This window comes from Spodoptera frugiperda, chromosome 24 (assembly GCF_023101765.2).
Source record: "Spodoptera frugiperda isolate SF20-4 chromosome 24, AGI-APGP_CSIRO_Sfru_2.0, whole genome shotgun sequence".
NCBI classification, from domain to species: domain Eukaryota; kingdom Metazoa; phylum Arthropoda; class Insecta; order Lepidoptera; family Noctuidae; genus Spodoptera; species Spodoptera frugiperda.
In genome coordinates, this window is record NC_064235.1 from 6,745,437 (window position 1) to 6,760,976 (window position 15,540).

Genomic DNA, 15,540 nt, shown 5'->3' on the forward strand with positions numbered 1-15,540 from the left:
AGCGAAGCGCTTCGTGCGAGTTGGTGGGATATCCACCATGAAGCGGTGACGCCTCGCCGATTGTCTTGTGGTTCGATGATGAAAAGGACTAGGGGGAATCAAGTTGTGCAATTCCCCCGCATACTCTGAAATGTATCCGGTAAAAAACGGAAAGGCTTGCGACCTTGCGCCTGTGTTCAAGACTTTGAAGCCGGGCCTCCACAAGCGCATCATCATTGATGAGCTTCTTGGCACGCCTTTCAATGTGTTGTTGTTTTCTCAGAGTAGTCACGAGAATGTGTTTGTGTATTAACAAATTGTATATGATTGATCTCGTCTCCTGCAGATGCTGAAGGAGACGGTGGCTGCGGGCGTGGCGTACCTGCACGAGGGCGTGGACCCCGCAGACAGACGCCTGGTACAACAACTGCTGGAGTCGGGCGCGCTGGCGCTCTGCGTCGTGGCCGCCGAGCTGGCCTGGGGACTCGCCGCGCATGTCCACACTGTCATCATCGCGGATACTCACGTGTAAGTAGCTCAGTACTGATACCATAGGCGTAGCCAAGTTTTAATATCGGGGGGGGGGGGGGTTCAAGAAAGTCGACCCATAAAATGTGTGACCAAAAAAAAATTGAAATACCCCTCCTGGCTACGCCTATGACTGATACCGTACTCTAGTGCATGGCTTTGGACCCGTTAATAGAAATGATCCTACAAAAATAATATTACTCATTCCGGCGTAATATCTTCTTTTGATCGTAACGTAATGTTTTTTAGTCTATAATAGCCTTCCTAGATAAATGGACTATCCAACACAAAAAACATTATTTGTTTCGGATCTGTAGTTTCGGAGATAACGCGCTTAAACAAACAGTTCAAACTGGTTTTACCTTTATAATAATTAATTTTAAATAATATAAACTGGCATTCCCAGAGATAAAAAATATTTCGTATGTGATTCCTGGAGTTGCAAACTGTCTGCGGGGCTCCAATTCAAAAACGCTCCAATTCAAGAGTAGGAACGTGGTAGTATTCTTCTCCCGCCTTGGATAAGACAAAAGGGAGTATCACCACCATGTTCTTACTCCTGCTACAACCAGAATCATGGGATTGATACCAAAACCTGAAGAATAATGACCATTTCCCCCCCTCCCCCCCCGCAGGTACAACGGCAAGCTGCACGCGTACGAGCCGTACCCGATCAGCACGGTGCTGCAGATGGTGGGCCGCGCCTGCAGGCCCACGGAGGACGACCACGCCGTCGTCGTCCTCATGTGCGTCGCCCACCACAAGACTTTCTTCACCAAGCTGCTTAACGACTGTCTGCCGTTGGAGGTACCGGCTCTATTTTTATTTATTTTTTTAAAACTTTGCTACAACGACACGGGTGAAAATCCTAAGGCACATTAGGATATTCTCCTGTGTCGTGGGTGCGTTTACAAACATAAAAGTTCACATGCACATGACACGTGTGTGGGAGATCTGCCCACGCTCCACCTTCCTGGCCCAGCGGCCATCAGTCCTCCGAGCGAGGCCTGCCCATTGCCACTTCAGCCTGCATATTTTAAGAGCTATGTCTGTAACTCTTGTTTTTTGGCGAATTTTCATATTTCGGATTTTGTCGCGCAAAGATACTCCGAGCATAGCTATCTCCATAGTGAGCTAAGCCAACCACATTAGATCTAATCAATTACTAGTAAACATAGGCTATATATAATGCGCACCACAAGACCTTCTTCACCAAGCTGCTCAACGACTGTCTGCCGCTGGAGGTACCGGCTATATTCTAACTCAACCACATTAGATCTAATCAATTACTAGTAAACATAGCCTATATATAATGCCCACCACAAGACCTTCTTCACCAAGCTGCTCAACGACTGTCTGCCGCTGGAGGTACCGGCTATATTCTAACTCAACCACATTAGATCGAATCCTTTATTAGTAAACATAGGCTATATATAATGCCCACCACAAGACCTTCTTCACCAAGCTGCTCAACGACTGTCTGCCGCTGGAGGTACCGGCTATATTCTAACTCAACCACATTAGATCTAATCAATTACTAGTAAACATAGCCTATATATAATGCCCACCACAAGACCTTCTTCACCAAGCTGCTCAACGACTGTCTGCCGCTGGAGGTACCGGCTATATTCTAACTCAACCACATTAGATCTAATCAATTACTAGTAAACATAGCCTATATATAATGCCCACCACAAGACCTTCTTCACCAAGCTGCTCAACGACTGTCTGCCGCTCGAGGTACCGGCTATATTCTAACTCAACCACATTAGATCGAATCCTTTATTAGTAAACATAGGCTATATATAATGCCCACCACAAGACCTTCTTCACCAAGCTGCTCAACGACTGTCTGCCGCTGGAGGTACCGGCTATATTCTAACTCAACCACATTAGATCTAATCAATTACTAGTAAACATAGCCTATATATAATGCCCACCACAAGACCTTCTTCACCAAGCTGCTCAACGACTGTCTGCCGCTGGAGGTACCGGCTATATTCTAACTCAACCACATTAGATCTAATCAATTACTAGTAAACATAGCCTATATATAATGCCCACCACAAGACCTTCTTCACCAAGCTGCTCAACGACTGTCTGCCGCTGGAGGTACCGGCTATATTCTAACTCAACCACATTAGATCTAATCAATTACTAGTAAACATAGCCTATATATAATGCCCACCACAAGACCTTCTTCACCAAGCTGCTCAACGACTGTCTGCCGCTGGAGGTACCGGCTATATTCTAACTCAACCACATTAGATCTAATCAATTACTAGTAAACATAGCCTATATATAATGCCCACCACAAGACCTTCTTCACCAAGCTGCTCAACGACTGTCTGCCGCTGGAGGTACCGGCTATATTCTAACTCAACCACATTAGATCGAATCCTTTATTAGTAAACATAGGCTATATATAATGCCCACCACAAGACCTTCTTCACCAAGCTGCTCAACGACTGTCTGCCGCTGGAGGTACCGGCTATATTCTAACTCAACCACATTAGATCTAATCAATTACTAGTAAACATAGCCTATATATAATGCCCACCACAAGACCTTCTTCACCAAGCTGCTCAACGACTGTCTGCCGCTGGAGGTACCGGCTATATTCTAACTCAACCACATTAGATCTAATCAATTACTAGTAAACATAGCCTATATATAATGCCCACCACAAGACCTTCTTCACCAAGCTGCTCAACGACTGTCTGCCGCTGGAGGTACCGGCTATATTCTAACTCAACCACATTAGATCTAATCAATTACTAGTAAACATAGGCTATATATAATGCCCACCACAAGACCTTCTTCACCAAGCTGCTCAACGACTGTCTGCCGCTCGAGGTGACTATACAGTGACTTAAATTAAATTACAAGTAGTACTCGTGCACAGAAGCATAATGAACGAAACCGAAAAAAACCCTTTTTCAGACAAAATAAATAATTAAATTAATCAAATATTAAAGTGAATCGTCGCTGTTACAATGCCTATAATTTGTAGAGAGTCTTCATATTTGCTCAAAGAGAATAATGCACTTTTTGGCTTACCTACTGGGTGTATTTCGCTCATGTTTCGTATATGGTGGTTTAAATTAAGTCATTAGCGGTCTCCGTATATTCAAACTCAAAAGCAAACCTTTTCTTTGGTAAACGAGCAGACGTATCACCAGATGGTAAGCAATCGCCGCCGCCCATGGACATTTGAAACACCATAGGCGTTACAAGTGCGTTGTCGGCCTTTTGGGGGTTAGGAATTTAAGGGTTGTTGGGAATCGGGGATTGGGAATTGGACCTCCGGTAAGTTCACTCAAGCGTTGTTTCACGTCGGTTTTCTGCTCGGCCGTGGTATCACTCCGGTCCAGCCGACCCGGAAGTACCGAAGCATGGCTCTCACATACTTAATTTGACTAAATTAACTTATTTCACCTTCATTTCTTTAATATAACCTTGAACAACGTGTATTCCAGAGCCACCTGGACCACCGTCTACACGACCACATGAACGCTGAGATAGTGACGAAGACGATAGAGAACAAGCAGGACGCGGTGGACTACCTCACGTGGACATTCCTCTACCGGCGCCTCACGCAGAACCCCAACTACTACAACCTGCAGGGAGTCACTCACAGGTGAGGGAACATTGTATGCTATACAAGCAGGACGCGGTGGACTACCTCACGTGGACATTCCTCTACCGGCGCCTCACGCAGAACCCCAACTACTACAACCTGCAGGGAGTCACTCACAGGTGAGGGAACATTGTATGCTATACAAGCAGGACGCGGTGGACTACCTCACGTGGACATTCCTCTACCGGCGCCTCACGCAGAACCCCAACTACTACAACCTGCAGGGAGTCACTCACAGGTGAGGGAACATTGTATGCTATACAAGCAGGACGCGGTGGACTACCTCACGTGGACATTCCTCTACCGGCGCCTCACGCAGAACCCCAACTACTACAACCTGCAGGGAGTCACTCACAGGTGAGGGAACATTGTATGCTATACAAGCAGGACGCGGTGGACTACCTCACGTGGACATTCCTCTACCGGCGCCTCACGCAGAACCCCAACTACTACAACCTGCAGGGAGTCACTCACAGGTGAGGGAACATTGTATGCTATACAAGCAGGACGCGGTGGACTACCTCACGTGGACATTCCTCTACCGGCGCCTCACGCAGAACCCCAACTACTACAACCTGCAGGGAGTCACTCACAGGTGAGGGAACATTGTATGCTATACAAGCAGGACGCGGTGGACTACCTCACGTGGACATTCCTCTACCGGCGCCTCACGCAGAACCCCAACTACTACAACCTGCAGGGAGTCACTCACAGGTGAGGGAACATTGTATGCTATACAAGCAGGACGCGGTGGACTACCTCACGTGGACATTCCTCTACCGGCGCCTCACGCAGAACCCCAACTACTACAACCTGCAGGGAGTCACTCACAGGTGAGGGAACATTGTATGCTATACAAGCAGGACGCGGTGGACTACCTCACGTGGACATTCCTCTACCGGCGCCTCACGCAGAACCCCAACTACTACAACCTGCAGGGAGTCACTCACAGGTGAGGGAACATTGTATGCTATACAAGCAGGACGCGGTGGACTACCTCACGTGGACATTCCTCTACCGGCGCCTCACGCAGAACCCCAACTACTACAACCTGCAGGGAGTCACTCACAGGTGAGGGAACATTGTATGCTATACAAGCAGGACGCGGTGGACTACCTCACGTGGACATTCCTCTACCGGCGCCTCACGCAGAACCCCAACTACTACAACCTGCAGGGAGTCACTCACAGGTGAGGGAACATTGTATGCTATACAAGCAGGACGCGGTGGACTACCTCACGTGGACATTCCTCTACCGGCGCCTCACGCAGAACCCCAACTACTACAACCTGCAGGGAGTCACTCACAGGTGAGGGAACATTGTATGCTATACAAGCAGGACGCGGTGGACTACCTCACGTGGACATTCCTCTACCGGCGCCTCACGCAGAACCCCAACTACTACAACCTGCAGGGAGTCACTCACAGGTGAGGGAACATTGTATGGTATAAGCCGGTAAAAGAGCAGACGGATCACCTGATGGTAAGCAACCGCCGCCGCCCATGGACATTCGCAAAATTTGTTTTTGACTCTTACTGACTAAAAGCTACCCCGTTCCTACTCCTGCTTTTCGACCCGGAGCCCCGGTAAACCCGCTAGGTAGTCCACAGCTCCGGGTCACTCACAGGTACGGTTACATTTTATGGTTATATCGCACCCTTAGAATGAAAGTGATCGAATCCAAAAAACTGCAAGTTGTGGGAAATGAGCCAGAAAGTCTCAGAAAATAGGCTAGTTTCCTACTAGTGGAAATTCAATATTTTTTTCGAAACGTCAAATACGATATTTTCTATGAACTTTGTATGAAATACTCTATTATGACGTCATAAGTTTTTGACGTCAAATAGCGGACTTATTTCTAGAAATTTAGCTAGAAAAAATCGAAAATTAAGCAGTTACTACTCTGCCTACCCCTTCGGGGATTAAAGGCGTGATGATATGTATGTATGTAGTCTTTGTCCAACACGAAATAGCTGAATATAAAATGTGATTTGATGCAATTAAATTACTTTCAACGACTAATGGGATCTTCGGGGACTTTTGACACTATATTCCTAGTTTTATCAAAATTAATATGAAATATATCTATATATTAATACGTGATGCAAAAACTTTGGACCGCTTTTTACGAAAATTGCGCGGACGTAGGAGCATAAAATTTGATACACTTATAGTTTATGTGTAGGAGAAGTGCAGGACGCTAATATTTTTCAAAAATAATGCTTATAAAGTACATTAAATTAATAAATAAAACATTACACACACATGCATAGTATCTGATCGTATTTGACAAAACGTCAAAATCGATAGACATTGCGATGATATTCTCACGTGTCATATGAATAGAGTTTAAATAAAAGAGTTTGTTTGAGTTTGAGTTAAATAAAAATTATTCTTGAACGTATGTTAAGTGGTATTGTAAATTAAATCGTATACGGTCGAATTTCGACCACTAGGCGACCACTAGTATATATAAGTACATATATATAATAAATCATTTATTTGTTCGCATAATAACATCCTTAATTTTTCGCCTTTATCTATTTCATTTCCTACTGTCCCTTCGCTGCTAGATCGCATAGCTTGTAGCTCCATAACTCGGCGCGGGTTCGATTCCCGTGAAAGTTTAGGATAAAAGCAAATCTCGCTTATTTCTACATCTCCTGTGACACCTAGTTTTGTTATGGTTTCAAATCTGCACCCTGTATTTAACACATTGAAAGCCGTGGTGGTCACCGGTGACCGACGTTAGCGGAGGATTTGCCTTCAACAGTTTTCTATTGGCAGTCAAAGACTTAAAAATGTTTTTTTTTCTTAAAATAATATTGCCACACACTAAGATTTTCTTTTGTGCCAAACTAAGAGTCGATTATAGCCATATTTTTAACTATTGACCAGAAACCTTATTTTAAATTGAACATTAAGATTTTCTTTTGTGCCAAACTTAAATAATTGTTTATAGCCATATTTTTAACTATTGACCAGAAACCTTATTTTAAATCGAACATTTATGACTACTGTGACATGTCCCCGAGTTTTGTTGTGGCTTCAAATCTGCATCCTATATTTATTTATATATTTTTAACTTTTGCTTTCCACCAGGCACCTGTCGGACCACCTGTCGGAGCTGGTGGAGACTACCCTGACGGACCTGGAACAGTCCAAGTGCATCGCCATCGAGGACGACATGGACGTCCAGCCGCTCAACTTGGGCATGATCGCGTCTTATTATTATATCAACTATACTACTATTGGTAAGTGACTGTGATTGCGTGGACTGACTGACGTACTAACTGACTGCTTAAGTCTTTGACTGCCAATAGAAAACTGTTGAAGGCAAATCCTCCGCTAACGTCGGTCACCGGTGACCACCGTGGCGTTAAAAGTGTTAATGGAATGACTGATTGACTGACTGTCTATTGTAAAACTGCCGATTAGAATTGACTTGACTATCTAACTAATTAACTATTTATTATTGATTTATTATTATAAAAGAGTTACAACTTTTATTTAAAAACAATTTTCCTCAAAATCTGACTAACTAACTAATTGGTCGACCGACTGAAGGTCTGGTTGTGATTGACTCAGCTGTCTGACTAGATAGATTAACGAATTGATTGACTAACATAGAACTGAATTAACATTAGAATAACGATTGAAATGATTGACCGATTGAAGGATTGATGGATTGATACGTCGACGTGACCACGTGACTACTGCTGAGAAATTTTCGAAAACCGAAATAAGTCCAGTAATACTATGCCCGACCCGTGAATCGAACCCGAGACCTCTTTTTCGGCAGTCAGACTTATGACCACTCGAGCAACGAAGCAGTCTTAAATATCTCATAAGACGTCATTAAGAAAGATCTTAATTAAAAATGAATTAATTAACAATGTCTATCTCCTTCTAGAGTTATTCTCGCTCTCTCTCACGAACAAGACGAAGATCCGCGGCCTGTTGGAGATCATATCCTCGGCCGCCGAGTACTCCGAGCTCTGCATCAGACATCGCGAGGAGAACATCATCAAGGCATTAGCTGCCAAGTGAGTAGATATATATACAACATTATTTGCACAGTGTCAATTATTTAGCAGCTCTGCATCAGACATCGCGAGGAGAACATCATCAAGGCATTAGCTGCCAAGTGAGTAGATATATATACAACATTATTTGCACAGTGTCAATTATTTAGCAGCTCTGCATCAGACATCGCGAGGAGAACATCATCAAGGCATTAGCTGCCAAGTGAGTAGATATATATACAACATTATTTGCACAGTGTCAATTATTTAGCAGCTCTGCATCAGACATCGCGAGGAGAACATCATCAAGGCATTAGCTGCCAAGTGAGTAGATATATATACAACATTATTTGCACAGTGTCAATTATTTAGCAGCTCTGCATCAGACATCGCGAGGAGAACATCATCAAGGCATTAGCTGCCAAGTGAGTAGATATATATACAACATTATTTGTAGTGTCAATTATTTAGCAGCTCTGCATCAGACATCGCGAGGAGAACATCATCAAGGCATTAGCTGCCAAGTGAGTAGATATATATACAACATTATTTGTAGTGTCAATTATTTAGCAGCTCTGCATCAGACATCGCGAGGAGAACATCATCAAGGCATTAGCTGCCAAGTGAGTAGATATATATACAACATTATTTGCACAGTGTCAATTATTTAGCAGCTCTGCATCAGACATCGCGAGGAGAACATCATCAAGGCATTAGCTGCCAAGTGAGTAGATATATATACAACATTATTTGCACAGTGTCAATTATTTAGCAGCTCTGCATCAGACATCGCGAGGAGAACATCATCAAGGCATTAGCTGCCAAGTGAGTAGATATATATACAACATTATTTGCACAGTGTCAATTATTTAGCAGCTCTGCATCAGACATCGCGAGGAGAACATCATCAAGGCATTAGCTGCCAAGTGAGTAGATATATATACAACATTATTTGTAGTGTCAATTATTTAGCAGCTCTGCATCAGACATCGCGAGGAGAACATCATCAAGGCATTAGCTGCCAAGTGAGTAGATATATATACAACATTATTTGCACAGTGTCAATTATTTAGCAGCTCTGCATCAGACATCGCGAGGAGAACATCATCAAGGCATTAGCTGCCAAGTGAGTAGATATATATACAACATTATTTGCACAGTGTCAATTATTTAGCAGCTCTGCATCAGACATCGCGAGGAGAACATCATCAAGGCATTAGCTGCCAAGTGAGTAGATATATATACAACATTATTTGCACAGTGTCAATTATTTAGCAGCTCTGCATCAGACATCGCGAGGAGAACATCATCAAGGCATTAGCTGCCAAGTGAGTAGATATATATACAACATTATTTGCACAGTGTCAATTATTTAGCAGCTCTGCATCAGACATCGCGAGGAGAACATCATCAAGGCATTAGCTGCCAAGTGAGTAGATATATATACAACATTATTTGCACAGTGTCAATTATTTAGCAGCTCTGCATCAGACATCGCGAGGAGAACATCATCAAGGCATTAGCTGCCAAGTGAGTAGATATATATACAACATTATTTGCACAGTGTCAATTATTTAGCAGCTCTGCATCAGACATCGCGAGGAGAACATCATCAAGGCATTAGCTGCCAAGTGAGTAGATATATATACAACATTATTTGCACAGTGTCAATTATTTAGCAGCTCTGCATCAGACATCGCGAGGAGAACATCATCAAGGCATTAGCTGCCAAGTGAGTAGATATATATACAACATTATTTGCACAGTGTCAATTATTTAGCAGCTCTGCATCAGACATCGCGAGGAGAACATCATCAAGGCATTAGCTGCCAAGTGAGTAGATATATATACAACATTATTTGTAGTGTCAATTATTTAGCAGCTCTGCATCAGACATCGCGAGGAGAACATCATCAAGGCATTAGCTGCCAAGTGAGTAGATATATATACAACATTATTTGTAGTGTCAATTATTTAGCAGCTCTGCATCAGACATCGCGAGGAGAACATCATCAAGGCATTAGCTGCCAAGTGAGTAGATATATATACAACATTATTTGCACAGTGTCAATTATTTAGCAGCTCTGCATCAGACATCGCGAGGAGAACATCATCAAGGCATTAGCTGCCAAGTGAGTAGATATATATACAACATTATTTGCACAGTGTCAATTATTTAGCAGCTCTGCATCAGACATCGCGAGGAGAACATCATCAAGGCATTAGCTGCCAAGTGAGTAGATATATATACAACATTATTTGCACAGTGTCAATTATTTAGCAGCTCTGCATCAGACATCGCGAGGAGAACATCATCAAGGCATTAGCTGCCAAGTGAGTAGATATATATACAACATTATTTGCACAGTGTCAATTATTTAGCAGCTCTGCATCAGACATCGCGAGGAGAACATCATCAAGGCATTAGCTGCCAAGTGAGTAGATATATATACAACATTATTTGCACAGTGTCAATTATTTAGCAGCTCTGCATCAGACATCGCGAGGAGAACATCATCAAGGCATTAGCTGCCAAGTGAGTAGATATATATACAACATTATTTGCACAGTGTCAATTATTTAGCAGCTCTGCATCAGACATCGCGAGGAGAACATCATCAAGGCATTAGCTGCCAAGTGAGTAGATATATATACAACATTATTTGCACAGTGTCAATTATTTAGCAGCTCTGCATCAGACATCGCGAGGAGAACATCATCAAGGCATTAGCTGCCAAGTGAGTAGATATATATACAACATTATTTGCACAGTGTCAATTATTTAGCAGCTCTGCATCAGACATCGCGAGGAGAACATCATCAAGGCATTAGCTGCCAAGTGAGTAGATATATATACAACATTATTTGCACAGTGTCAATTATTTAGCAGCTCTGCATCAGACATCGCGAGGAGAACATCATCAAGGCATTAGCTGCCAAGTGAGTAGATATATATACAACATTATTTGCACAGTGTCAATTATTTAGCAGCTCTGCATCAGACATCGCGAGGAGAACATCATCAAGGCATTAGCTGCCAAGTGAGTAGATATATATACAACATTATTTGCACAGTGTCAATTATTTAGCAGCTCTGCATCAGACATCGCGAGGAGAACATCATCAAGGCATTAGCTGCCAAGTGAGTAGATATATATACAACATTATTTGCACAGTGTCAATTATTTAGCAGCTCTGCATCAGACATCGCGAGGAGAACATCATCAAGGCATTAGCTGCCAAGTGAGTAGATATATATACAACATTATTTGCACAGTGTCAATTATTTAGCAGCTCTGCATCAGACATCGCGAGGAGAACATCATCAAGGCATTAGCTGCCAAGTGAGTAGATATATATACAACATTATTTGCACAGTGTCAATTATTTAGCAGCTCTGCATCAGACATCGCGAGGAGAACATCATCAAGGCATTAGCTGCCAAGTGAGTAGATATATATACAACATTATTTGCACAGTGTCAATTATTTAGCAGCTCTGCATCAGACATCGCGAGGAGAACATCATCAAGGCATTAGCTGCCAAGTGAGTAGATATATATACAACATTATTTGCACAGTGTCAATTATTTAGCAGCTCTGCATCAGACATCGCGAGGAGAACATCATCAAGGCATTAGCTGCCAAGTGAGTAGATATATATACAACATTATTTGCACAGTGTCAATTATTTAGCAGCTCTGCATCAGACATCGCGAGGAGAACATCATCAAGGCATTAGCTGCCAAGTGAGTAGATATATATACAACATTATTTGCACAGTGTCAATTATTTAGCAGCTCTGCATCAGACATCGCGAGGAGAACATCATCAAGGCATTAGCTGCCAAGTGAGTAGATATATATACAACATTATTTGCACAGTGTCAATTATTTAGCAGCTCTGCATCAGACATCGCGAGGAGAACATCATCAAGGCATTAGCTGCCAAGTGAGTAGATATATATACAACATTATTTGCACAGTGTCAATTATTTAGCAGCTCTGCATCAGACATCGCGAGGAGAACATCATCAAGGCATTAGCTGCCAAGTGAGTAGATATATATACAACATTATTTGCACAGTGTCAATTATTTAGCAGCTCTGCATCAGACATCGCGAGGAGAACATCATCAAGGCATTAGCTGCCAAGTGAGTAGATATATATACAACATTATTTGCACAGTGTCAATTATTTAGCAGCTCTGCATCAGACATCGCGAGGAGAACATCATCAAGGCATTAGCTGCCAAGTGAGTAGATATATATACAACATTATTTGCACAGTGTCAATTATTTAGCAGCTCTGCATCAGACATCGCGAGGAGAACATCATCAAGGCATTAGCTGCCAAGTGAGTAGATATATATACAACATTATTTGCACAGTGTCAATTATTTAGCAGCTCTGCATCAGACATCGCGAGGAGAACATCATCAAGGCATTAGCTGCCAAGTGAGTAGATATATATACAACATTATTTGCACAGTGTCAATTATTTAGCAGCTCTGCATCAGACATCGCGAGGAGAACATCATCAAGGCATTAGCTGCCAAGTGAGTAGATATATATACAACATTATTTGCACAGTGTCAATTATTTAGCAGCTCTGCATCAGACATCGCGAGGAGAACATCATCAAGGCATTAGCTGCCAAGTGAGTAGATATATATACAACATTATTTGCACAGTGTCAATTATTTAGCAGCTCTGCATCAGACATCGCGAGGAGAACATCATCAAGGCATTAGCTGCCAAGTGAGTAGATATATATACAACATTATTTGCACAGTGTCAATTATTTAGCAGCTCTGCATCAGACATCGCGAGGAGAACATCATCAAGGCATTAGCTGCCAAGTGAGTAGATATATATACAACATTATTTGCACAGTGTCAATTATTTAGCAGCTCTGCATCAGACATCGCGAGGAGAACATCATCAAGGCATTAGCTGCCAAGTGAGTAGATATATATACAACATTATTTGCACAGTGTCAATTATTTAGCAGCTCTGCATCAGACATCGCGAGGAGAACATCATCAAGGCATTAGCTGCCAAGTGAGTAGATATATATACAACATTATTTGCACAGTGTCAATTATTTAGCAGCTCTGCATCAGACATCGCGAGGAGAACATCATCAAGGCATTAGCTGCCAAGTGAGTAGATATATATACAACATTATTTGCACAGTGTCAATTATTTAGCAGCTCTGCATCAGACATCGCGAGGAGAACATCATCAAGGCATTAGCTGCCAAGTGAGTAGATATATATACAACATTATTTGCACAGTGTCAATTATTTAGCAGCTCTGCATCAGACATCGCGAGGAGAACATCATCAAGGCATTAGCTGCCAAGTGAGTAGATATATATACAACATTATTTGCACAGTGTCAATTATTTAGCAGCTCTGCATCAGACATCGCGAGGAGAACATCATCAAGGCATTAGCTGCCAAGTGAGTAGATATATATACAACATTATTTGTAGTGTCAATTATTTAGCAGCTCTGCATCAGACATCGCGAGGAGAACATCATCAAGGCATTAGCTGCCAAGTGAGTAGATATATATACAACATTATTTGCACAGTGTCAATTATTTAGCAGCTCTGCATCAGACATCGCGAGGAGAACATCATCAAGGCATTAGCTGCCAAGTGAGTAGATATATATACAACATTATTTGCACAGTGTCAATTATTTAGCAGCTCTGCATCAGACATCGCGAGGAGAACATCATCAAGGCATTAGCTGCCAAGTGAGTAGATATATATACAACATTATTTGCACAGTGTCAATTATTTAGCAGCTCTGCATCAGACATCGCGAGGAGAACATCATCAAGGCATTAGCTGCCAAGTGAGTAGATATATATACAACATTATTTGCACAGTGTCAATTATTTAGCAGCTCTGCATCAGACATCGCGAGGAGAACATCATCAAGGCATTAGCTGCCAAGTGAGTAGATATATATACAACATTATTTGCACAGTGTCAATTATTTAGCAGCTCTGCATCAGACATCGCGAGGAGAACATCATCAAGGCGCTGGCTGCCAAGTGAGTAGATATATATACAACATTATTTGCACAGTGTCAATTATTTAGCAGCTCTGCATCAGACATCGCGAGGAGAACATCATCAAGGCATTAGCTGCCAAGTGAGTAGATATATATACAACATTATTTGCACAGTGTCAATTATTTAGCAGCTCTGCATCAGACATCGCGAGGAGAACATCATCAAGGCATTAGCTGCCAAGTGAGTAGATATATATACAACATTATTTGCACAGTGTCAATTATTTAGCAGCTCTGCATCAGACATCGCGAGGAGAACATCATCAAGGCATTAGCTGCCAAGTGAGTAGATATATATACAACATTATTTGCACAGTGTCAATTATTTAGCAGCTCTGCATCAGACATCGCGAGGAGAACATCATCAAGGCATTAGCTGCCAAGTGAGTAGATATATATACAACATTATTTGCACAGTGTCAATTATTTAGCAGCTCTGCATCAGACATCGCGAGGAGAACATCATCAAGGCATTAGCTGCCAAGTGAGTAGATATATATACAACATTATTTGCACAGTGTCAATTATTTAGCAGCTCTGCATCAGACATCGCGAGGAGAACATCATCAAGGCATTAGCTGCCAAGTGAGTAGATATATATACAACATTATTTGTAGTGTCAATTATTTAGCAGCTCTGCATCAGACATCGCGAGGAGAACATCATCAAGGCATTAGCTGCCAAGTGAGTAGATATATATACAACATTATTTGCACAGTGTCAATTATTTAGCAGCTCTGCATCAGACATCGCGAGGAGAACATCATCAAGGCATTAGCTGCCAAGTGAGTAGATATATATACAACATTATTTGCACAGTGTCAATTATTTAGCAGCTCTGCATCAGACATCGCGAGGAGAACATCATCAAGGCATTAGCTGCCAAGTGAGTAGATATATATACAACATTATTTGCACAGTGTCAATTATTTAGCAGCTCTGCATCAGACATCGCGAGGAGAACATCATCAAGGCATTAGCTGCCAAGTGAGTAGATATATATACAACATTATTTGCACAGTGTCAATTATTTAGCAGCTCTGCATCAGACATCGCGAGGAGAACATCATCAAGGCATTAGCTGCCAAGTGAGTAGATATATATACAACATTATTTGCACAGTGTCAATTATTTAGCAGCTCTGCATCAGACATCGCGAGGAGAACATCATCAAGGCATTAGCTGCCAAGTGAGTAGATATATATACAACATTATTTGCACAGTGTCAATTATTTAGCAGCTCTGCATCAGACATCGCGAGGAGAACATCATCAAGG

General features: G+C 42.2%; 1 protein-coding gene across 1 annotated transcript in view; it reads left to right on the top strand.

Annotated features, from left to right (window-relative positions):
• LOC118278594 (putative U5 small nuclear ribonucleoprotein 200 kDa helicase) overlaps positions 1-15,540 on the top strand; it is a 61,082-nt gene that overhangs the window by 37,820 nt on the left and 7,722 nt on the right. Inside the window, exons 31-35 of the mRNA XM_050703845.1 lie at positions 326-507; positions 1,143-1,314; positions 3,987-4,147; positions 7,251-7,402; positions 8,062-8,194. Of these exons, the coding sequence (XP_050559802.1) occupies positions 326-507; positions 1,143-1,314; positions 3,987-4,147; positions 7,251-7,402; positions 8,062-8,194 (800 nt within the window). The remainder of the gene's footprint in view (positions 1-325; positions 508-1,142; positions 1,315-3,986; positions 4,148-7,250; positions 7,403-8,061; positions 8,195-15,540) is intronic.